Consider the following 23184-nt stretch of genomic DNA (forward strand, 5'->3'; position numbering starts at 1 on the left):
AATCAGCTATACGTATACATACATCCCCATATGCCCTCCCTCTTGCGTCTCCCTCCCACCCTCCCTATCCCACCCCTCTAGGTGGTCACAAAGCACTGAGCTGATCTCCCTGTGCTATGCGGCTGCTTCCCACTAGCTATCTGTTTTACATTTGGTAGTGTATATATGTCCATGCCCCTCTCTGACTTCGTCCCAGCTTACCCTTCCCCCTCCCCGTGTCCTCAAATCCATTCTCTACGTCTGCGTCTTTAGTCCTGTCCTGCCCCTAGGTTCTTCAGAAACTTTTTTTTTTTTTTTAGATTCTATATATATGTGTTAGCATACGGTATTTGTTTTTCTCTTTCTGACTAGTTTTTGAAAGAACCATGTGTCAAAATCAGCCTGATTTTCTCAGTTGGGTAACCAGGAGGTACAGGACTCTGCCATTTCTCAAATCTTGATCTAAGGCATAAAAATATGTGTTAGAGCAAACTGAATCCTCGAGCCCCTGTTTCGTTCAGCTGGGGGAGAAGCTGCTGCTGGTGTCAGGCTTTCGGGAGCTGAAAGGACACAGAGGCTTGGGCTGAGAGAGGGTGGGGGGATGGGTAAGCCCCTGGGGCCTGGGATCCTGCAGGTTAACAAAATAACTGCCATCCATGCCCAACATCAGGCATCCAGCGATTTGAATCTTGAATTGGCCATTCACAACCTGTGTAGCCTGGGCAAATCTCTTACCTCCCTGATCCTCAGTTTTCTGTAAAGTGGGGCTAATAAGGTCTCTCTTGCAGGAATTGGGTGGATGAAGTAAGAAAATGAGCACGAAGGTGGCTGGTACATTGTGGGTGTTGAACATGTATTCGTTTTGTCCTGATGACTACCTGGTTCTGAGTCATTAATTTTAGAAAACATTTAGATTCAGGTCTGGTTGGGAGAAAAATTGGTTTGAGGATACTGTTTGGTTAAAAAAAAAAAAAACAAAAACGCTTCTTGGGCTTGATTCCATTTGGGACTCAGCAGATGAGCACAGATTGTTCCAGCTTCTGGCGCCTGGTTTGCTCTAACACGAGGCCCTGCTGTGCTGCAGGCTGCAAGCGGAAAGGGTCTGTTAATGCTGCCAGCTCAGAACCCTTGGAGCAGTGGAGGTGGGAGAGCCTCGTGCCCTCGTTGGCAGGAAGATTTCTGCTGTAGGAGCCCGATGTGCAGGAGCGTGGGCTGGCGGGGGCCTGGCCGGAGTCGCTGTGTAGATGGGACATGGCAGAGCATGTTATTTCTTGGCTCTGTGGACTGGCGGCTCGAGAGCCGGTGGTGATGGTGTCTGCCGGTGGGGGTGACAGCACGAGCAGAACGTGACAGCATCCTCCAGAGAAGAGGGGCAGGGGCCAGGCACTGATGCCACCAGGAGACTCCTTTCTGGGGTGATTGTTGAGGGAGGTGAACAGCGGGCCCTGAAGCTGGGTCCTTGGCCAGCAGAGAGGTTGTCCCTGAGAACAGGGCTGACGTGGTCCAAGGTGCTTGTTCTCTGCAGAGAAGCAGCACCTGAGGCCTGACTGAGAAAGTCCAGCCTGTGTTTTGCTTTGGTGCTTCCCTAAGCAGAGACATCTGAGAGCCTCTGATGGCATGGGCGGGGCTAGTGGACACTTCCTTGGAAGCACCTGGAGGCAGGGGAAGAGGCAGGAGTGAAGTCAGAATGTCTAGGTTCTAATCTGGGTCCTAAACCCCCTATCTGTATGCCTTGAGGAGACTCCCTGGTCTCTCTGGGCCTCAGTTTTCTCATCTGTAAAATAGGACAATAGAACGGGAGATGGTTGTTGTCAGCATTATGAGATACCACTTACAAAGTGCTCTACAAGTTAGTTCCCTTTCCTTCTCCTACCCTGCTTGTGTCCAGGATCAGAGGAGAAATGGGGCTGGGTGAAGTGAAGGTCAGTGCTGTCTGTGGCCCTGCAGCCAGCAGAGGGTGGGGACCAGGGCTGGCAGAGGAGCCCACGAGGCAGCAGGTGCTCAGGGCAGCAGAAGCCATCCTGGACTGGCTATCGGAGGTTCAGCCTTAATTCCTGGAGACCCCGCACACGTTAGTACACCCTCTGGGGCTCAGTTTCCCTGCCTGCAAAGGGGACATCAGCAGTTTCATCCTGCCCCTCCGTGGGGTTACTGTGAGATCATGGCAGTGATAATTAAGTTCCTAAAATGCATGGCACACACATGAGGGATGGCTATTTGAGCAAGAACCATCTTGCCTGAGGTGTCACGTGGGCTGCCCCACCTCGGCGAATGGCGTTGCCCTTGTGGGCGTTTTCTTAAGGCCCCATATTTGCTTCATGGCTACGTGTCCAAAGACCACAAGTGGGTCACACTGGATGATGGGGGAGTGGGGAGGACCAGGTTTCTTTGGCTTTTCCTCTTCTGACCTGCTTGAGGCCTGGGGTGAACGTCCCTTAGTCTGGGGAGACTGCCCCTGGGAGGACAGCAGAGGGTCCAAGGCTAGGAGCTTGTCTCAGGGACAGCTGCTGAGCCCTGCCTGGGATTAAATTCATGGATTAAATAAGAGTAGGGCACCCCCAGAGGTGGGGGGCCTGGGGGTTTTGCAGGGGAAAACAGGAGAATAGCCTGCCATTATCCCAAAACCAGTAAGGAGTATGGTGGTGAGAAGACCATTTAGTTTCTGCATAATTCATGTCTCTCACTGCATCTGATCTGGAGGATTTCCATGTGAGGACGTTTAAATGGTGGAAGGGAAAGAGCGTGACTGGGACTAGTTCAAGGCAGGTTGCTGATGGAGCTGGGAGCATTGTGTGGCCTGAGGGAGGTGAGTGCAGCAGAGGAGAGAATGGGACACCTGGGGTGCCCTGGGCGGGGACTTGAAGCCCCCAGAGGGTCTGAGGCCCTGTGCACTGAGGCCTGCTCTGGCCCCTGAGCTGCACGTGAATTCCTACCCTGTTGCCAGCCCCCCGAGGCTTCCTTTTTTTCTGCCCCAGTTCTCCCCACCCCACCCTACCCTGTTGCATGGTTACGTACACACGCTGCCCAGCTGCCCTGCAAGCACGGGAGCATTTCACTGCAGCCCTGCCCCAAAGCCATAGCAACCACTCGGCAAACTTCTGCTTTTGGCTTTACTTTGGGGACCCACGCTTCCCTCTTGGCACAAGTGCCAAGTCCTGAGGACCCCCGAGAAGATGCCTTCCCCACTGTCTGTGTGTTGGGGGGCGGTCCCCAGGCAGAGGAGATGCTGCTGTGAGCCCCTCTTCTGTTCCTGTCCTTCTGACCTAATGCTTGCTCAGAGCTGGAAATCCATGCCTCCCTCCCACCAGGCACACACATTCAGAGACACTGTTCTCTTAAAGGTCAAGGTCTAGGGCAACAGGAGGAAGTTTCCACACCAGGCCCAGAGATCCTTCTCTTTCTAATGTCACTTGAGAGTGCTGTGTGCAGGCCTGTGCTGGGGCTGGGAGGCTAGAGATGAGCGAGATGCATCCCTGCCCCGAGAACCCATGAGCCAGTGGGTGTGCAGGGGCCCGGGTGTGTTCCCAGGGTTGGGAGAAGACGAGGGGGGTGGCCAGCCTCACCTGCTGAGATAAGTCAGGGACAGTGGCATAAGGAAGGGATCCTTGAATTGAGTTTGAGGAGCCAGAAGGCATCCACATTGACAGACGGAACAAAGATGGGCCTTGGTGAGGAGAGGGAGCTGCAGGGAAGGACTTGGGAGCTAGTGGAGAGAAGCTGGCCAGGTGGGCAGGGTCTCATGGCAGCCATAGAAAGGAGGGGAGTTGGGAGTTGGGGTCTGGCAGGGGCTGCACCTGGAGGATAGGCCGACCAGAGCTCACTGCTCACCATCCCCTGCATGAGACTAGTCTGCATGGGTGGCTCCCCGACCCTGGATGTGTCCTGCAGGAAGGCCACCCCTGCAGGCAGCCTTCCATCAGGACCTCTCCCTCCCACCAGAGTTCTAGGTCAGATCCACTCACTGCGTTTGTTGTGTACTGCTGCTGCGTCCCGTTTCCATAGCCCCTCCCTGAGTGCAGGGACTGTGTCTCCCATCCTCTCATTCCCTGACCTCCTGCCCCCGACCCCACCCCCATTGCTGCCTGGTGGGGGCCGCCTCTCCGGGGCCCACCCAGGGCGGCGAGAGCTGGGGCGTTGCTGGAGGTGGAGGAGTGGGGAGGTCCACGGCCAGGCGCAGAGTGAGTTTTGTGCTCCTCAGTGAAATAGTTCCTGCCATGGCTCTCCTTAGAATCTCTTCTCTCTTCCTGTTGGTGCCTGTGTGGGTGGATATCGCCAGGAAGGAGGGGGATTTCTCTGGCACTTTCCCTCTCCATTCCTCTCCCTTAACCCTTTGGCACCTGACTGTCAGCTCTTGTTTACCAGGCTGGCACTGGTGCTCAGCCTTTCTGGGGATATCCTGGCATCCCTGGCACCCTCTCCTGGGGCAGGTCCATGCCCGTCGGGGCGGTGGGCAGCCCTTGCCTATTGTGCCTGGAGGGGCAGCCATCGGGACCCCTGGCCACCGGCCTCCCTTACTGAAATGCCCCCCTGGGTGAGTCACGTCCTTGGGTCTTATAGACATTTTGGCTTCTAGAAGCCTCTATGGGAATGCGCTTCAGGCCTGCACGGTAGGACACGTCCAGAGCCTACAGTCCAAAGGCTGTTGACCTTCTGCCTCTGCAGTCATCACCCTTGGGAGCCTCAGCCCCTGACCTGGAGGAGGGGATAGTAGTCCTGCCTGGAAGAAGGTTGTGAGGACCACCTGTGGACGCATTGCTTGAACCTGACCAATGGGGATCTGGGTTTTAAGAGTCAGCAGGTCCCTTTTATTCTGTCAAAAAGGCCAAGTTCTTGGATCTGCAGTGCTTTGTGGGGAAGTAGAGGAGGGCGAGTCCCAACTCATGGAAGGGGGTTCAGCCTCTTCTATAGACGGAGGGGGATGCTGGGAAGAGACCCCTTTGGCAGAGGGGAGAAGAGGCAGGAGAGGGGAGGATGCTGGGAGCAGCCAGTGGGGGCGTCTGGCCAGAACCCAGCTTTGCTTCATCTCAGGCATAGCCCTCAGTGTGTGTGTGTGTGTGTGTGTGTGTGTGTGTCTGTGTGTCTGTGTGTCTGTGTGTGTGTCTGTGTGTAGGAGACATGGGGGGCCCAGAGCATCCCCAGCCTAGTCCCCGCCCTGCGGGGGGTCCCCATGACTCCTGTTTATCTACTCCCGAGCCTGAGTGCTGTCCCCAGGGTGTGAGTGTACAAGAGAGGGTGGGACCACAGGCCACAGAACAAGAGGGTCCCCAGTTCCTGATGGGGAGATTTCACCCTGATGGGGTGATACAGAGTTCCCCCCTTCAGATCGTACAGAATTGCCCACTCCTAAAGCACGTTTTCCCTCGCCCCTCCCCTCCCTGAGCAGCAAACCCCGCCCCGCCCAGGCAGCTCTGAGCTACTGGACTCCTGAGTGCCAGATGCCAAGCACAGAGACCCCGGGTTTTGAGGAGGGACAGAGAGGAGAGTTCCGTAGTCAGAAGGAGTCAGGGATAGGTCTGGGCTGGACGCAGGGGTGATGGGAAGGAAGTATGGGGTTCCTTATCAGAGGGACTTGGGGGGCCTGCAGAGGAAGAGAAGAGGGCACGGAGGGGCCACAGCCCAAACTCCTGTCCTGTGAGTCAAGCTGCAGAGCCGCCCACCTGATCTAGTCAGTTCCAGATACTATCTGAAGCTCTTTCTGTGAGTGGACGGTTACAAACACACAAGGAGCTGTTCCCCAGAACAGCTGGCCTGTATCCTCAATAATGCCAGTATCCTGGAGCCAGGCAAGGGCTGCAGGACTCTTCCCATGAAAGGAGGCACGAGAGACATGGCACCAATCCTGGATTGGATCCTGGCACGATGACTCTACCAGAAAGGCCATCCATGGGACAGGCGGTGAAATCTGGGTATGAGCTGGTATTAGAGAATAGAAATAATGGTGTTCCACTTCCTGAATTTGGCATTTCTGTTATGGTTATAGAAAGAATGTCCTCTTTTCTTTAGGGATGAAAGGCCAAGTTGCCTTAACTGACTACTATTACTACTGCTATTATCATCATTAGAGAGACAAAGCCAGTGTGGTCAATGTTAACAATTGGGTTTACTGCTGTGGTACTATTCTTTTGGCTTTTCTGTAGATTTGACTGTTTGCAGAATAAAACACTGAAGATCAGGAGCATGGGCCCTCAGGACTGCTGTCTTACCACAGCCTGGGCTGTGGGTGGAGGGTTTGCTCTCTGTCTTGGGGGTGGGGAAAGGCTCTGGCTGGTTCTAGGAGTGTGGCCTGGGTCAGCGGCGAAAGGGCGACGGTCACTGGGCCTCAGAGGCAGGGGCCCTGTGGGGACAGGCACCTGCTCATTTTCTGTCCTTGCTCTTTCCTAAACCGTGTCTCCCCACAGGCTACTCGGGATGTGGTGCTGAGCCGGGCACCGGAGCAGCAGGAGGACCGGGCAGTGAGCCTGAGGAACGCTGCGGCCATCTACGACCTCCTGAGCATCACGCTGGGCAGGAGGGGCCAGTACGTCATGCTCTCCGAGGTACCGCTTCCTCCGCTGCCCCTCCCCTGCCTCCACCAAGGGGTACAGCTCTGTTCTTGGGAGACCCAGCTGGGGACTGTCTTATTTCCAGTGCCGAGAGGGCTGCCCTTCACTGGCAGGGTGGTTTTTGTTTGTTTGTTTTACAGATATTTTCATGTGTTTTTTCTTGTGAAAGAACGCATGGTGTTGTATAGAGAAGCACAAGAGGAAAATTATCCACCCCCCAGGTTCCCCCAGAGGTGATGCTGGTGTTTTGTGACTACCTGTCCTGACAGGGTTCTGAGCTGGGTGTGGTCGGGAGCCTGGATCCCCCTCCCACCCTGGCTAGACAGAGCATGCCCACTGTATTGGGCAAACACTGCCGGGGCAGCGCTCCATGGGCTGGGCCCAGAGGGTGGTCCCTCTCCAGGATGTGGGGACCAGGAGCACAGAGCTGCTGCTCTCTCCTGCCCCCTCCCCACAGTGCGAATGGCTTGTGCACATTTTTGAGCTTTCAGATCCAGGCTGGGATCAAGGGTGGCTCGGGGGCCCTCGGCTCCTTGTACAGGTGGCCCTCTTGGTGGCAGATTCTCTTTGCATATGTTTGGGAGGGCTCCCGAGAGGAGGGGCGGTCACTCCTGCTGAGCCCTTGCTCACGCCGAGGCACCGTGCGAGGTGCTTCCAGAAGATACCTTCTTTAACATGGGGGGATAAGTGGTCTCTCAAGTTCACCAGTGAGGAAGGCGAGGCCCAGAGAGGTGGGTTTCTGCCCAGGATGGTGCAGGGGGTGCAGTTGAGCCAGCACGGGGGGACCCAGGCCACCAAGCTCTGAACGTACCTGCTGTGTGGTCCTGTACCCCTCACCACTGTCCCCCACCCGCCTGACCATGGCCACACAGTGAATCCTGGCCTCGGATGCTGGCTTCTGCCTCTGTCACCTGGAACCACTTCTCATGGTGACGGTCAGATCTCACAGGCAGCGCCTGACTTTGAGGGGCCCAGGATCAGAGTGGCCAGGGAGCAGACGGTTTTTCTCGGTGGTCGTAGAGAAGAGCGGAAGGAAGCCTGTACATTTGGGCAGCGTTTTATGCACGGGCTTTGGAGTCAGTACGTCTGCCACTGACTGGCCCTATGACGGTGGCAAGTCATTTACTAAGCTTCAGCTTCTTCATCCGTGAAGTGGGGGTAATTAGAGAACCCGCTTCACTGGGTTGTTGGGAAGAGTAAATGAGTTAATACACGTAGAAAGCTGAGTATGGTGCCAGGCACAATAGTGAGAAGAATTGTCAGCTGTTATTATTTTTATTGGATGTTTACATTTTGAAAGCACTTTAACAAATCTCATTTGCTTTTCGCCATCGCCCTTGTGAGGTGTTCACATGATATGGAGGTGGGAACCGAGGGCCAGAGAGGGTGAGAGACTTGCACAAGGTCACACAGCATGCGAGTGGCAGAGACAGGTTACCCCTGGAGTTTTCCGACAGGAACCAAGTACGAGCTCTGGCGACCTCCTGCGGGAAGCAACTTGGGCAGAGATTCCCCTGGAAGGGTATGGGGTGAGCCGGTGTGGGGAGGACCCCTGGAGGGTAAGTACTGACCGTCTCCCTCTCCCCAGTGCCTGGAGCGAGCCATGAAGTTTGCATTTGGAGAATTTCACCTTTGGTACCAAGTGGCCCTCTCCATGGTGGCTTGTGGGAAGGTAAGACCCAGGGTGCGCTGGGGGTTGTACACTCACCCTTGGCGGGGGAGGGTGGTCTGCTCTCCTCTAGTCCCTCCCAGAGGTGGGTGGAGGGCAGGGCAGTGATTCAGAAATATTGTCCAGCAGCTGATTTTAATCTCCAGGGAATGAGGGGCATGAAGGGTCACACACAGACCCCTGTGTGAATCTGGTGCCTACCTGTGAGTTACGACTGTGCCAGGTAGGCAGGTGTGTATGTGGATGCTTTTCTCTGAGTATATGTGCACGCCTGGGGCATCGTAGCATTTCCGCCTGTGAGTTGGTTGATGTGACTGCCTGAGGCAGGCATGGACATGGGTTCCAGGCGAGGGGAACGTTGTTCCATTTGGGCCGCAGCTCTCTTCCTGCCCAGGAGGGAGCGTGGCATCAGGAAAGGACATCCGGAACTCACCTAGGAGGGAGCAGGGGCCCCCCTCCCCTGAGGGAGTGTGGAGGGAGCGCTGCGAGGAGAGGAGGACGTGGCAGGGGGTGGTCAGGAGGAGCCCTGCTCAGCACGGGGCTGACCTTATTCCAGTTTCCAGAGCTGCGTTTGCTCTCCACCCGCCAAGCCCTGCCCCAGCACCCACTGGTTTTCCCTCCCATGAGAATCACACTTACATAAGCCGCTATTCTCAGCAGTGACATGAAAGGAAAACCTTTCCGGAGCTGGGCGCTGCGGGTGTTGGGGCCGAGGATGCTACGAAGGCAGGAAGTAAGGAGGCATGAGCTCGCAGATGGTTCCAAGAGCTGTAACACCCGGAGCCCATTTGTGGGGCTGAGGGGATTCCTCCCTGCCCCCCCCCGCCCCGACCCGTCTGCGCCACCTGCCATTTTTAGCCCCGCAGCCATCTCTGAGGAGGGCCCTCCCAGCCTTGCCAGCAGCTCCTCCGTGAATGGAGGGTGGCCAGGTCCTGGCAGGAAAGGGCAAGAAGGGCAGGCGCTGCAGCCTGACAGGTGGGAAGGGCCCGGAGAGGTGAAGCCGAGAATCAAGTGGGAGCCTTCTCTGCACCCCCCTTACTTTGCCAGGCATTTGTCTTCCCAAACCTCTTCCCCTTCCCCCATCACATTGGCCACCTCCCCGAGCATCCTGAAGTCATATGACATGACGTACCCTGGCTCTGCACTCTGCAGGGTCTTGTCGAGGCTCAGAGTTCAGAACACAGATAGGGCGAGGCCATCGGGATGGCGAGGTGCTGGAGCTCATATGGAGCCTGGGCAGACGGCTCGCAGTGGCTTGCGACAGCTTCTTGCCACCTCCAGGGAACAGAGAAAGAGCCTCTAGTCTTGTAATAGTGAGTATGGTCCAAGAGGCCCAGGGCCAGGTTCTCACCCTTCTGTGGGTCATGGACCCCTTTGAGATGCTGAAGAAAGTGGTGACCCCTCCTCAGAAGAGTGCACTGCGCTCAGAAGTTAGCTTTAATTTCTGGGGGTGCTCCTGGAAACCCCCCCAGTCTCAGGAAAAGGTGTCACATTACAGGGTCTTCAACCTCCTTACTGAGAAGAGCCAGGCTCAGAGAGGTCCAGACGCAGCCTGGCATACCCCAAGATCCGGGGAGCTGGTGTCCTGGCCCGGCTCCTTCCCAGACCAGCAAGGTGCATACAAGAATGGCCTTACAGGCAGGAAGTTGGGGTGATCAGTGAGTTCCTCATGCGTGAGGCCCCACAGGCTGGGTTACACCCACCCCTGCATTCAGTGCAGCAGGAGATTGTTCTGGAAGCGCACTCTCCACCCCCTGCCCCTCAGGAACCCCGCGCACCAGATCAGTCTGCCAGGTTGGCTCAGGCAGCCCTCGGAAGCGTGGCCAGACCTCGCCTGTGCCAAGAGCCTAAGGTGGGAATCAAGGTTCTGTACCTGTGATTGTGCGCAGAAGGTGAGGCGGAGCGGATATCAATATATCTGGCACCTCCACCTGCAGGAAGAGAGGAGGAGTTCCGTGGCATGATTTAGGTCACTCCTCTTGGTCTCCTCGGCAATCACAGTGGCTGCGTTGCTAGGTAACCAGAATGACAAAAAAAAAAAAAAGAGCCGGCAGCTCCGACTGCGGAGTCCTCAGATGGCTCCTTAAATAGCAGTGTTTTGTGGTCTGGGTAGGGGTGGGACATGGAGGGTCAGGGTTAGAGAAGCCCGTGCTTCAGGGATGCAGAGGTCAGCAGCCAGGGAGGGGGCAGGCCTGCTGGAGTGTGTGGGCAGAGGGGGCCATGCTGAGGGAGCTGGGAGTGACCTTCAGAGGAGAGGGTCTCCGGAGAGGGGGGTGGCCTGGCAGCTCTTGCAAAGCCCCTCACCGGCCTCCGTCGCCCAGGCCGAGTCCCTCCCTCCCCCGCAGCCTCCCAGCGTCCCAGCTGGTCATATGCTAACACCCTCTTGGTCTCATACCCTCTTCTTTCATGAGACAACAGTGTGGTGGGGACTTTGTCCTCTCTCCCCAGCCTTCCTGTGGGCACCTGACAGGCAAGAGCCGTGGCCTCTTCCCCCTCCGTGCAGTGACCCCGCATCCCCCAGCCCCATGCTTGGGGCTGAGAAAAGCTCTCCTTTCTCAGGGGGGAAAGGAAAGGGAGCTAGAGAAAGGCAGGGGTCCAGAGTGGACACAGGCCAGTGGGGCCCCAGGTCTGCATCAGCCAGTCTCCACACTGTGCTGTGGACAGGAGAGTCCTCTAGATCCCCCATTTCCCCAGCGGGGCCTGGAGTGGCCGGGGAGGATGAGAGCTAACTAACAGTGGGGAGCTTGGCCCACTGAAGGGCCCAGCTTGTGGGAATTGTACTTACACACACTCGCCCCGTGTGTGTGTGTGTGTGTGTGTGTGTGTGTGTGTAGAACAGGGAGAGAGAGGCCTCCTCTCTGGCCAAGGTAGCCACCACAGAGGCAGCATAGGGCAGTGGTTACAAGCTTAGAGCCAGACTGCTCAAACCCCAGCTCAGCCACTTAGGGGCAGTGTGGCTTCAAACACACTATTTAACTTCTCTGCATTTCAGTTTCCTCATCTGTAAATAGGGACATAGCAACCTACCTCATAGGAGAGCTGTGAAAAGCAAATGACTTCATATTTATAAAACAGTTATAACAGGGGTCAGCAAACTTTCTGTAAAGTGTCAGAGAGTAAACATTTTTGACTTTGTGGGCCAGTCTCTGTGGGAACTACTCCACTCTGCCTTTGCGTCACGAAAGCAGCCATAGGCAATATCCACATGAATGGACGTGGCCAAGTTCCAATAAAACTTTATTTACAAAAGCAGGCAGAGGGCCAGATTTGGCCTGTGGGCTGGGTTTTGCAGACCTTCCGCACTTGGCCATCCTCAGCACGTCTAGTGTGGCCCCATCTCCATGGCTTCTCTCCTGCTTCTTCTCTGCCGGCCTTTATGCTCCCCCCACTCCCCACCACCGGTCCTGCCTCCAGTCCCCATGTGGGTTTATCCTCATCTTGCCACCTATAAACTGAGGGTGTTGAACTCAGGGGTCTGAGAGAATTCCTTCTACCTCTAAAATTTCTGTGGTTCACATTTGAATTCCTTTTGAAGAGCTTCCCTCTGTTGTCACCTTAGCTCTTATCACATCACTTCTGGGCAAGGGTCACAGCCTTCATTTTCCAGATGAGGAAACTGAGACCCGGGAGGAACTTGCCTGCCACCACCGCCTGGGCTCCTCCCGCTGGGCCTCTTCCTGGCTTAGGAGGAACGGGGCACAGAACCGGGGCTGGCTGTTTGGGAGCTGCCCCCACTGTGGGCATGAGGCACCCAGTCTGCCGCAGCCCAGGGCTGCAAGTGACTGTGTTGCCCACCCTTTCTCCTGCAGTCATCCTATGCCGTGTCGCTGCTGCGGGAGTGCGTGAAGCTGCGGCCCTCGGACCCCACGGTGCCCCTGATGGCCGCCAAGCTCTGCATAGGGTCCCTGCACTGGGTGAGTGAGCTACGGGGTCAGGGCCCAGGTCCTGGCGGCTTCCTGTGGGAGGATGGTGGCAGGTGGGCTCCAGGTGATCGTGTGCACATCTCGCTGTGTGTATAAGGGGTGGGGGAGCATGGGGAGCTTCGAGGCGGACAGGCCTGGAGGGGAGAGGGGGGTGAAGAATGGCTTCTGAGAAGACTCCAGCCTCCATCCCCAACTCAGGATGGTGTCAGGTTTGTGGTTCAGCCTTGAATGTCTCCAGGGAGCCAAATGTGGAGTCAAAAGTTGGGGTGCCCCCCACCTGCCCAGCAGCAGGGGCAGTTGGCAGGACCTTGGAGTTACCTGGGCCAACGCACCATTTGGAGTCAGAACCAGCTCTGGGTCAATGGGAAGGTGGCCTCTCTGTCAGCCCCCTCCTTCCTCTGGGCTCCAGCCCCCTGGTCCCTGCCTTGTGCTCAGCTGCCTGCTTACCACTCTGCTGAGGCGGCTGAACTAAAGATGAGCTCAACATGTGCCCTCTGCCCAGCAGCACTTTAGCTCGAGGAGGTCAGCAGGGGGAGTGAGCAAAGAGCCCTGGGCCAGGAACCCAGAGCCCCAGGCCTCGCCTTGGTGCTCCCCTCCGCCAGACTCCCTGGGCTGCTGCTTCCAGCCTGGGGGGTCTAGCGGCGGGGCCTCTGCACGCGTGTCTCCTCTCACTGGGAGCTCCCTTGCCTACATTCCTGGCTTCCTCAGGTCCACATCAGCCTCCTGATGTCAGGGGAGGTCCTATTTCCACCCTCTTGAGTGACATAGAACAGTGCAGCATCTCTCCCATGTGTTGGCTGTCAGCCCCACCCACACCTCCTCTCTTCAGGCTAAATAAGCCCAGTTCCTTCATTGGCCCAGCGTCTCCCAAAGGGGGAGCTTCTCCCATACATGGTCCTCCCCTTCCTGATGTCGTGACACCCCAGCCTACCCTTGCTGTCGGGTGTCCAGCTTGTTCCAAGGCAAAGGGGCCAGGCTCCAGGTGCCTACAGCAGGCACTTCAGAATTAGCAGCCTCTCCAACTCCTCCAGTCCTGGGAAGGGAGACTCCGCCAGGTATCCTGAGGACCCTCTCCGAGGGGTCCCTGCCTCACCGCCCAGCGGGCCTCATCCCCCCTCTGCTGCAGGGACTGACTCCCTCGCACGATTGGTGGAGGGGGGAGGAAGCAGCACCTTTCCCTCTGTTCCCTGGTCCTCAGGTTCCCATGTATGATATGCACACATGGCCCTGCCTTGGCCCCAAACGACTGTGGGGGAGGGAAAAGCATGGCTTTTGGCCCCAGGCTTTATGATGTTTTTCTGTAAGACTGATCTATAATAGGCTCTAGGCATTTGGAAGAGGCATCGTGATGAGGTGGGTAAGAGTTTCACTGTTCCTCATATGTGGCGTAAATGACATAAAGTATGGAGAGGCTGGACAGGTCAGGGAGGCTTCCAGGAGGAGGAGGCCATGGCCTGGGGTCCGAGGTGGGCCAGTGGCGGGCCCTTCCATCACAGCTTGCTTTCCTCAGCCGCATGATTAGTGGGGAAACTCGTCCCCCAAGTGTTTTTAGGGAGACTGTTAGCATCTTACACCCTAGAGGGTAGGGTGCCGTTGAGATGTGGGTGCCGGCAGAGTGGGGACCCGGTCTGAGTGCATTGCAGCAGTGGGTGGTGGCGTGAGCCGGAGGATGCAGAGGGTGGGCTCGCTGACCCGTGGCTCACACCCCTGTGTGTTCCCAGGGCTCCTGAGAGGGGCCTCAAGTGCATCCCTGGGATGAAGCCCAAATACCCGCCTCGCCAAGGGTGGGGCGGGGAGGGCATCTGTGCTCCCAAGGGCTGCCAGCTCTGAGTTGGCTGTGGGTCCACCCAGCCAATGGCCGCCCTTGCTGGGAAACCCTAAATGTAGGTCTTCCCGCAGCGGAGAAGCTGTTTCCCTCAGCAGCATAATTACAGTGATTATGTGCATTCAGATTACATGGTAATAAAATTAGGATCCAATCAGTCCAAATTGAAAACAGATGAGTTAGGAGCAAAGTAATCAATGACAACATAAATAGAAAAGCCCAAAAGGAAACTTAAACATGCAGACTCAACATCAGAATTGGGGAGGAGAGTGAGTCGTTTAACCTCAGCGGAGAAGTTTATTTGGGTTTGGGGGCTGGTTTGAGCCAGGGTTTAAATCGGGTACAGGCTAGAGCGTGGTCCTGCTGGAGGGCTGGGGGTGGGCTCCAGGCAGCCTTCCCTGCCCTGGAACAAAACCTTCTGTACCTCCCTACCTGCCTTGGACACTTAGCACAAGGCATTGCATGTGTGTTTCTTGAAGGCAGGAACTCACTCTCTTCTTTCTTGAAACCCTGGCTCAGAGTTAATGCCTAGTGCTTACTGGATGGATCCTACTTGCCAATGAGCACAGTCACTTGTCGGGGAATTCTGCCTTGTTTGGTACTTGCCTTTTTATCTAAATGGGGAGCTTCTTCACTTACTGTTTCTCACACCCTCAGCCCTTCTCTCCCACAAAGAACCCTGCACATAGTAGGTGTTCAGAAATACAGAATGACACCTGCTTCAGCAGTCCACGAGGGACAGGTGTGGGAAGCCTACATCTGGCTCACGGTTCTCCCTGGCTCCCTGGGTTGGTGCTGGGCTGAGAGCAGGCTGTAGGTGGCCCGGGGCAGCCTGTTCTCCTAGGAGGCCAGGAGAGGGGCAGCCCAGCACTTTCTGTCCTCAAGGCCGCGAGCAGGAAGAATGGGTCTGACAGGCGGGCAGAGGGGTGCTGGTGCTTATAACGGGGCACAGATCCTGAAAGGCGACTGATGCCACCTCCGCCTCCTGCCTTCGCAGCTGTCCTGGCTCACATCAGCCCCCAGCAGGCCCAGCCATTGCCCAGCCAAGCCCCATGAGCAGGGGCCCAAGATCTGGGGATAAACAGTTTGGCCCTGGTTGCAGGAAGGGAGGCTGAAACTGGGACACTGAAAAAACGAGTTGTGCTGGGTGAAAGCAGACCAGGTGGCCGTGTGCCCAGAGGTGGAGCACCTGCTGTCCCCGTGTCCTGTGCTTATGCCCAGAGCCAGTGTAGGATGCGCCAGACTGGGTCTGGGTCTGAGATCAAGGTTGCCCCTGGGTGAGGGTGGGTGAGGAGGGGCCTGGGCAGAGGTGCCTGCATGGGCCCATGCTGGCTGCCCTGGGGTTGAGAGCACTGGCCCCGCTGCTTAGCCTGAGGCTCGCCTCGGTGGGGGAGGGCATCCCAGGCTCTGACCCAGTGACAGCAGTGGGGCAGCCTCCTGCCTCAGCATGGCCAGCGTCTTGCTGGGGTCCCCAGCCAGTTATTTGGGGCAGGAGAAAAGGGAGCTGTAAATATTTTTTCATATCCCTCCAAACACAGTTAGTTCAAATTCATTTAATTAAAAAAGTTGAAACCTTTCTAGGAGGATAGGAGATGGGGGTGTGCATGTGTGTCACACACAGAAGGAGAGGAGGTTGTGGAATGGAGAAGCAGGCCATGCTCATCTTTGGAAAGGTCTGTGGTGCTGTCCCTCGGCCTCTTCCCCTAAGGGGGTGGGATGGGATGGTGGAAAGAGTGCGGGCTTTGGAGGCTGAGAGGATAGGGTTCAGATTCCTAGCTGTGTGACTTTGGGTGAGTAATTTACCCTCTCTGTGCCTCATCAGTAACCTGGAAACAGTCACATCCACCGTTACAGGGTGGCTCTGACTGCCAGAGCTGAGCAGTGTCCCTGCTTATTTAGCATGTGGGAGGTACCTGGTAAATGGCAGCCATCCCTGTGACAGCCCCTTCAAAATAGCAGACTCTCAGAAAGGATGCGCCTCTGTGTTTTTGCCTTCATTTTTGAGATTCAGGGATGGGGAGGGCCAGGAAGATGGATTAAGTGTTCAGGAGGCCAGAAAGAATGCCAGCTCTCCTGCCACGAGCTTGTGGAAATTAGGAAGAGTACCTGTTCCTTCCAGGAAGAAAAAAGTGCATTTTCAGTAGAGCAGATAACAACAGGTCCTGGATCCTATGGGAAGCAACTAAGAAGAAACTGGAGGTGCTGTTTAAGCAGAGCTCTGGGGGCTCAGAAATGACCTTTCTCTGGTTCCCAGGGAGGGAAGAAGAGGTGAAGATCCCAGGGGTACGAGCTCTTTGGCCCACTGCGAGACGAACCAGGCAGCCTGAGCAGGAGCAGAGCCTACGAGCCAGGAGCCTATCTGTGTGGGGACCAAACGAGGAGAACTGGAGAGGTGCAGGAACTTGGAAAGCCATGGGAACGCTTTCCGTACTTACAGAAAGCAAAAGCAAAGGGTCAAAACGTTACATCCTTCGATGCATCCTTTTCCCAAAGGGACAGAGAGGAGAAAAATGAAGACCCACGGAAGGCAGCCGTGAATCAGGCAGCTCAGAAAGATCCAAATGTAGACTCAGAAGACCTGGGTTGGAAATTCAGTTCTCTCACTTACCAGCCAGGTGACCTTGGATAGGTCCCCTAAGCACCCTGTGCCTCAGAACCTCAGCTGTAAGACACCCATTCCATCAAGTGGCTGCCGTGCTATGACACGCCGGGTGGGCACCCAACCGCTCTAGAATTGCAAGGAAGGAAGAGGGAGAGAATCTCCACCTGGGTTTTGTGACAAAGTTACATGGCCTCCACAGGAAAGGAGGTATGAAAAAGCAGTGTAGGAGGAGAATGGTTGAAAGCTTTGGAAACCCCTCACCCTAGAAGTATCTTGATGAGCAAGGACGTCCCAGTGCTGTAACCCGAGCAAATCTTGCAGAAGCAGCGGCACAACTCCAGAGCCATTAGCTGTTAACTTTGGAGGCCACAGGAGGAAGTATGTGGAGATTGGAAAGGGCAAGTGAGGTACTAGACGGCTGGGTGGTTGTAGATGGGCAGGCGCTGGGTGGATCAATCAACAATTTACTTTTCACATTGTAGGTTGAGACCCATTAGTGGATTGTGAAATAGAACTTTTTCAAAAAAGAAATAGACAATCAGGGAATAGCATAGAAAATATCCGAGTGTATTACCCCCAGTAGAGGTGAGTATTGTGACAGGGTAGGTGGGTGGTTACACGTATGTGTGTCCCAGACCACGGGACAGAGAGGTTGACCGACCTGGCACAGCGGATTGCACAGGGAGACCCCGCTGTCCTTGTGTAGAGTTGCTCCTTATCTGAGACGAAGGGTCAGGCCAGAGACAAAAGGCAGACAGCGGTGCCCCCTCTCTGGATTCCAGGAGGGTCTTTGATGCCACTTCCTAATTTGTCAGTGAGCTCATGTAGCCTTAGGGGACAGGGACTCTATTCAGATGGCACTCGCCACATGTATTAGGCTGAGACTTAAAAAAAACTCTGGAAGATTAACTATAGATCTAAAATCACAACCAATAATAATAATAGTAGTTTATGTTTATTCAAGCACTGTTCTGAGCATTCATTGTGTCTTTATCTCATTCAGTCCTCCCCGCAGCCGTGTGAGACACACGCCTGTTATCCTCATTTTACAGAAGAGGGAACTGAGGCACAGCAAAGTGAAGTGACTTGCCCAAGGTCACACAGTAAATAGCCACGCCAGGATTTGAGCCCAGGAAGCCTGGCCCCAGAGCTTGTGTTCTAAGCTGCTAGGCCGTCCTGCTCTCTGCATGGAAAATTTACCCATGGGCATGGTGCTGACTCTGGATTTAGGTGGGATTATCATACTTCAGAACAAAGGTGGCAAAGCCATATTTTCAAGGGCTTTAGGATTCCCACTCCTGTCTTAGATGAGCGGGAATTGTGCATTATGTATATATTTTTTAATTTATATTTGAAATACATACATACTGGGGTTTTTTGTTGATTTTTAATGCGACATTCTTCCCTTTTGCTAGCTAGTTAGAGCACCCATGTATAAATATGTTAATACTGTATGTTATCATATTGTATATTATCATATTTAATAGAATTGATAATACTTCTTTTCGTTCATAATCACATGACTCCACATGCAAAAAACTGTTTTGTGGTAGGTAAGAGAAATCAAAATGGTGTCGGCCATGTAAGAAAATGGTACACTGAAGCCTTGTGGGTTTGATTTGAGACAGATGCTGACACCACACTTAAAGACCATTTTAAACTATGTGGGCAAGGCTGGCAAGTACTGGCCAAGGACAGCTACTAACCTGGGGTCAGAGTGGACCACAAGTTGGACAAGCTAAGGATGTACGTTGTCACTTTGTAAAGCTAAAGGATGGTGAGCTTTATTAATCCAGAATATGATATATATAAATTGGAGAGTAACTTTTCCCTGTTTGCCAATAATTGCTGAGCTTTGTTCCTGGCACCCTGTCTACATGGGTTGCAGGAGATAGAAGCTGGCATTTGCTGAGGAGAAGGACATGGCCGTGAGAAGAGTGTATGCACATGGAGTGCACAAGGTTTCTGAATTCTATTTATAATTCGTACTTGGTGGTTTATAAAAAAGCTCTCTCCTGTTTGAATGGGGCATAATGATGCCTAAAGACAGTGTGGGAGACCAGGCGCACCAGCAGTAGGGATATTAACAAGGGGGCAAGATGCTGTCGCTCACTTACCCTTCCCTTGGTGCCTTCTGCCCGCCCTCTGCCACGAGGCCTCCTTGGACAACCCCAGCCAGGAGGTTGCCTGCTCTTGGAGCTCCCATGGCCCCAGGCCAGCACCATACAGTAGAGCCTTAATTAAGAGCCACCTTGTCCTGTGGGGTCTCTTCCTCGTTAGGGATTCCGTGCGTGCTCATCTGGGCATCCTGCCCCCGTGTCATTGGGCCTCCCCAGCCAGGCCCAGCATAGAGCCTGGTGCTGCAGAAGCCTCAGTGGAGGTTTGTAGGGAAGAGTAGTTACATTGGGGGAGAGAGTCTGGCTCCCCATTTTGCGGATAAGTCCCTTTGGGACACAGAAATGAAGTGACTTGCTCAAGGTCCCATGTCTGTCGGGCCAAGCCTGTGTCTCGGGGCTTGTCCTGTGCTTTTTGCTCAGCCTGGCTCTGACTTCAGGGCCCCGCAGCTCTCCTGAGTCCTGCTGGGCCACGTGCTCCGGGGGACAGATCTCCGCATCTACAGACTTGGGTCCACCCGGCCAGCCAACACTGGGCAGCAGGCAGCCGTGGGGTTTACTGAGCTGCTGCCTCCCCCGAAGCCCAAGACCTCAGGCCTGATGGTGTTACAGGCCCAGCTCCCCAGACTCCCATGTCCTTTCGGTGATCAGCCCACCAACCTGGAGGTGGCCCACTACCCAGGCTGGCAGCTTGAGCTCTACCACAAGGGGGCTAGAGAGCTGCCATTGTCGGCATTTGTCCGGGATGGTGGCCAGGCCACTGAGATTCAGCCCCCCTCCCACCATCTCTCTCTGGGCTGTCACCTCACCTGCTCTGCCTCTCTTGTAGTTTGAGGGTTTTTATCCCCTCTGTTCAGTGGGTTCTCTGCTCCATCAGCCTTTTTCCTGCACATAGCTCACCGTGGCTGTGTCCAAATGGTGAACTCAGCCCAACTCGCCTCCCCACGGCTAATGGCCTCTATCTCAGGGTCCCCTCATACTCCAAGGAGGGAGAGTCCACCAGTGCCACCAGCGGTGGCCAGTGGTGAGGCCACAAGATGCACAGAGCTGTCCCTCTCCTGCTGGGTGGGGTGGGCCTGAGCAGGGACGGGAGCAGAGTGTGGGCTCACTGGCTGGGGTGCCAGAACCCAGCTTCACTTTGTGGGCCCCTCCGGATGGGGGAGGAGAGATGTTCCACACAAGGGGGCCCTGACACCTGGGCGGCAGTGGGGCTATGAATCATTCAGCCCCTTGGTTGGGGGCGGTACCAGTTGTTCTTGGTGACACTGCCACAGCAGGCACACGGGCAGATGACATTCCTGGGTGGGTAGGAGGGAGGGGACCTCTGGGAGGCCTGTGGGCCCTGAGTGGGCACAGCTGAGGCCCCCAGCTGTTCCCTGCCTCCCAACAGGCCTGCCTGCCGTGGGTGCCCCAGAGGGCTGCCTGTGTGCCCCTCTCTCCGTGTCACATGTTGTGTGTGATGTGTCCACACGTGACCTGCGCCAGTTGGTCCCTTTCCAACTGGAACAGTCCCTCCTGCTCTCAGGACAAAAACAACCCCAGGCCTTTTTCCCCTGAAAAGTTAGAGCTCCCGGTGTCAGGGAGCAAGGCCACAGCCGGAGCCAGCGTGGTGGCCTGCCCGCTCTGCAGGGTTGGCGGTGTCCCGGAGGCCCAGTCCCCGAGCCCTGCCTGCCCCCCGCTCCCGGCTTCCTTCTCTCTGCCGAGCGGGGCAGGGACAGACACGGGCTGAGTGAGGAAAGGAGCTGGCACAGACTGGCCTGCTCCTGGGTCCAGGCTCTCAGCAGAGCAGCTGTCGGGGAGCTGGATCCTTGGAGCAAGGGAAGCTTTCCCTGTGAGAGGTGGCGTCCCGTGATCTTGAGCACAAGGCCTCTGGGTGGGGGAAAAGGTCCAGGTTGTTGCTTGTGGAAGAAACAGCTCTCCTTCCATTCAGTGACTGTGTGGCCTCGGGAAGGCGCCTGGCCTTTGTGGTCGGGCGCGAGGAATTGCAGTTCTGAGGGTCCCGGGCTGGCGACTATGAATGGTGGCCCTCCTCAGTGACCTGCGCCTCTCCTCTTTGCAGCTGAAGGAGGCGCAGTGCTTCGCCATGATGGTGATCCAGCTCGGCGAGGAAGCCGGGGAGTTCCTCTCCAAGGGCTACCTGGCACTGGGTCTCACCTACAGCCTGCAGGCCACCGACGGTGAGTGCTGGGGCCTAGGAGCCTCTGCTCGGGGTGACTCAGGCCTCCTAATGGCCCCCCGGCACAGCCCATGCTGACCTCTGCCCCTGGAACTCCTGTGGCACTTGCCGTCTGTGATGCGCCACCAGCCCTTGACCGCACAGTGTCTTCTTTCTGGTTCACCTTTACCGTCAGCACCACTGTCATCTTCTGGGGTCTTTTAAATCCCCCCAGTGCATGGCATAGAGCTGGGTACACAGCAGGCGTTTACTGAATACTTGCGCTTGGTGCGTGGGTTTGCTGCCTGGAGTCTGGCGTTCTGTCCCGAACCCCGCCGGCTCAGCCGTGTGTTCCCCCAGGGATCAGCAGCCACCTACTTCTGTATCCTTGCAGCCTGAGGGAAAGGGAGTGATAGGCCCCCACCCAGACCAAACCCGGAATAGTAATCAGCCCCAACACACACCGCCTGAATGCCAGCCCCTGGGAGCAGGCTTCAGAGGCCCCGCACAATGAGAGGTAAGAACAGCTGGCACTTGCACGACGAGGGGAGGAAGAGGGGTGAGATCCTGGTGCCGTGCCGGCTCCTTGTTCTTGAGTGACTGTAGTCACTGTCTCTTCAAGGTATCGGTGAGGCTCTGATAAGGAACCCGGGGTCCCTACACACTGGTCAAGTGAGGGAGTCATCAGTCCCTCAGTCAGAGTCCAGAGACCCTCCACGTGCCTTTAATCCTCTAGAAGCAGGGCTGCTTTATAAGCTGGGGACCCCTGACATCCATCCATGCCAGCAGCATCTTGACCTGGTCTGGTTGGAGCCTGACAACAGTCATTTTAAAGCTTCCCAGGGGTTCAGTGTGCTGCTAAGGCTTCGAATGCCTGTGTTACCGCATTTAAAGATGATTTAATTTACCAGAAAGGTGCCCGGTTTGGGTTAAATCGAGAAGCCTCATGGGGAAAGTATAATAGAGGTTTCTGGTGGCCTCGTGGGAGGGGATTTAGTGTTCAGTGGGTACAGACAGTCTGTTAGGGACAATAAGAAAGATCTGGAGACGGATGGTGGTGATGGTAGCACGACATGGCGAATGTACTTAATGCCACGGAATCGTCCACTTGAAATTGGTTGAAATGGTTAGAAAAGAAGAAGCCTCATCAGTAAGGAAGCCCAGGGAGGCATGTGGCCAGGACAGAGGTGGTAACTTTTCGCTAGAGGCTTGGGCCTTTGGAAGGGTCAGTGTGGCCCAGGTGGCAAGGAAGGCAAAGGAGTACAAGGATCTATTGTGTCAAGAATCATGCCAGGAGGCTAGGACCAGGGTGACACTGCACCCCTTCCCCCAGTAACCAGGGCAGAGGGTGGCACCATTCCGGAGCTGCTTGAGCGCGAGCATTTGCCAGACGGGGTCCTGGTGGGGGCTCTCCCTGCAGAGCTCTGTGCCCTGGGTGGGACAGAGCTGGGTCAGCCCCCCTCCAGCAGCCCCTCATGGCTTCGTCTCCATCCTGTCTCCTGCAGCGACTCTGAAATCCAAGCAAGATGAATTGCACCGGAAAGCACTGCAGACGCTGGAGAGGTGAGGGAGGCCCGAATGGCTGTGTTGGCTCGAGGTGGCTCGTTCTCATGTTCTCTCAGGAGATCCCCTGGTGTAGACAGAGCAAAGGTTTCTGTCCCCATGTTGTTGACCAGCAAACCGAGGCTCTGAGAACTCACACAGGAAGCAGGGACAGGCCTTTGGGGTTGGGTGGGCGGGTTGAGCCCTTCCACACGAGTAGAGCTCCCCCCAGGCTCAGCTCCCGTCCTGCTGAGCTCAGGGGACGTGAGCTATAGCAGGAAAGCACCTTGCACAGTGACCTACAAGTATAGCAGGGACTCAGAAAGAGTGTTTGCCTCCTCCCAGCCCCTCTGCAACCTGAGGGCTGTGAGGACCCCTACCCCAAGTCCTCACAGAGATTTCCTGGGAGCCCAGAGTCCAGGAGGGAGGGAGGGAGGGGGAGGCAGAGAAGCCCCTCCCCCAGCGGCAGCCCTTCCTCCCTCCCCAGGCCCATCCTGGCTGAGCCCCCTCTCCACCACAGCCTGGGGACCCACCTGAGCATCCCTCCCCTTCCTTCCTCTGGCCCATCGCAGGGCTCTTCCCCATGAGCCCCGCGTGTCTTGCTCCCTCAGAGCACGGATGGCGGCTGCTGGGTAGGGGCCTGCCCTGGACTCCTTATGCCAGCTTCCTGGGAGCTCCCCTCTGGGGCAGGCTGTTCTCAAGCCCAGGGTGTAAGGAGAGGCCCATCCTGGCAAACCCCCTCTGAACTCCCAGGATCAGGGGATATCTCCTTCCCTCCCCCGCTGGCTCTTCATTCCCAGCGCTTCTTGCGCAGAGAGGCCATCCGAGCCCCA

The 23184-nt window shown here is 55.9% G+C and overlaps 1 protein-coding gene across 1 annotated transcript in view; it reads left to right on the top strand.

The window, feature by feature from the left end:
- Positions 1–23184, top strand: part of TTC7A (tetratricopeptide repeat domain 7A) — a 129874-nt gene that overhangs the window by 64444 nt on the left and 42246 nt on the right. Inside the window, exons 9-13 of the mRNA XM_061168743.1 lie at positions 6378–6515; positions 8110–8193; positions 12000–12104; positions 20714–20831; positions 22315–22372. Of these exons, the coding sequence (XP_061024726.1) occupies positions 6378–6515; positions 8110–8193; positions 12000–12104; positions 20714–20831; positions 22315–22372 (503 nt within the window). The remainder of the gene's footprint in view (positions 1–6377; positions 6516–8109; positions 8194–11999; positions 12105–20713; positions 20832–22314; positions 22373–23184) is intronic.

The sequence above is a fragment of the Eubalaena glacialis genome, chromosome 14, assembly GCF_028564815.1.
Source record: "Eubalaena glacialis isolate mEubGla1 chromosome 14, mEubGla1.1.hap2.+ XY, whole genome shotgun sequence".
Classification (NCBI taxonomy): Eukaryota; Metazoa; Chordata; class Mammalia; order Artiodactyla; family Balaenidae; genus Eubalaena; species Eubalaena glacialis.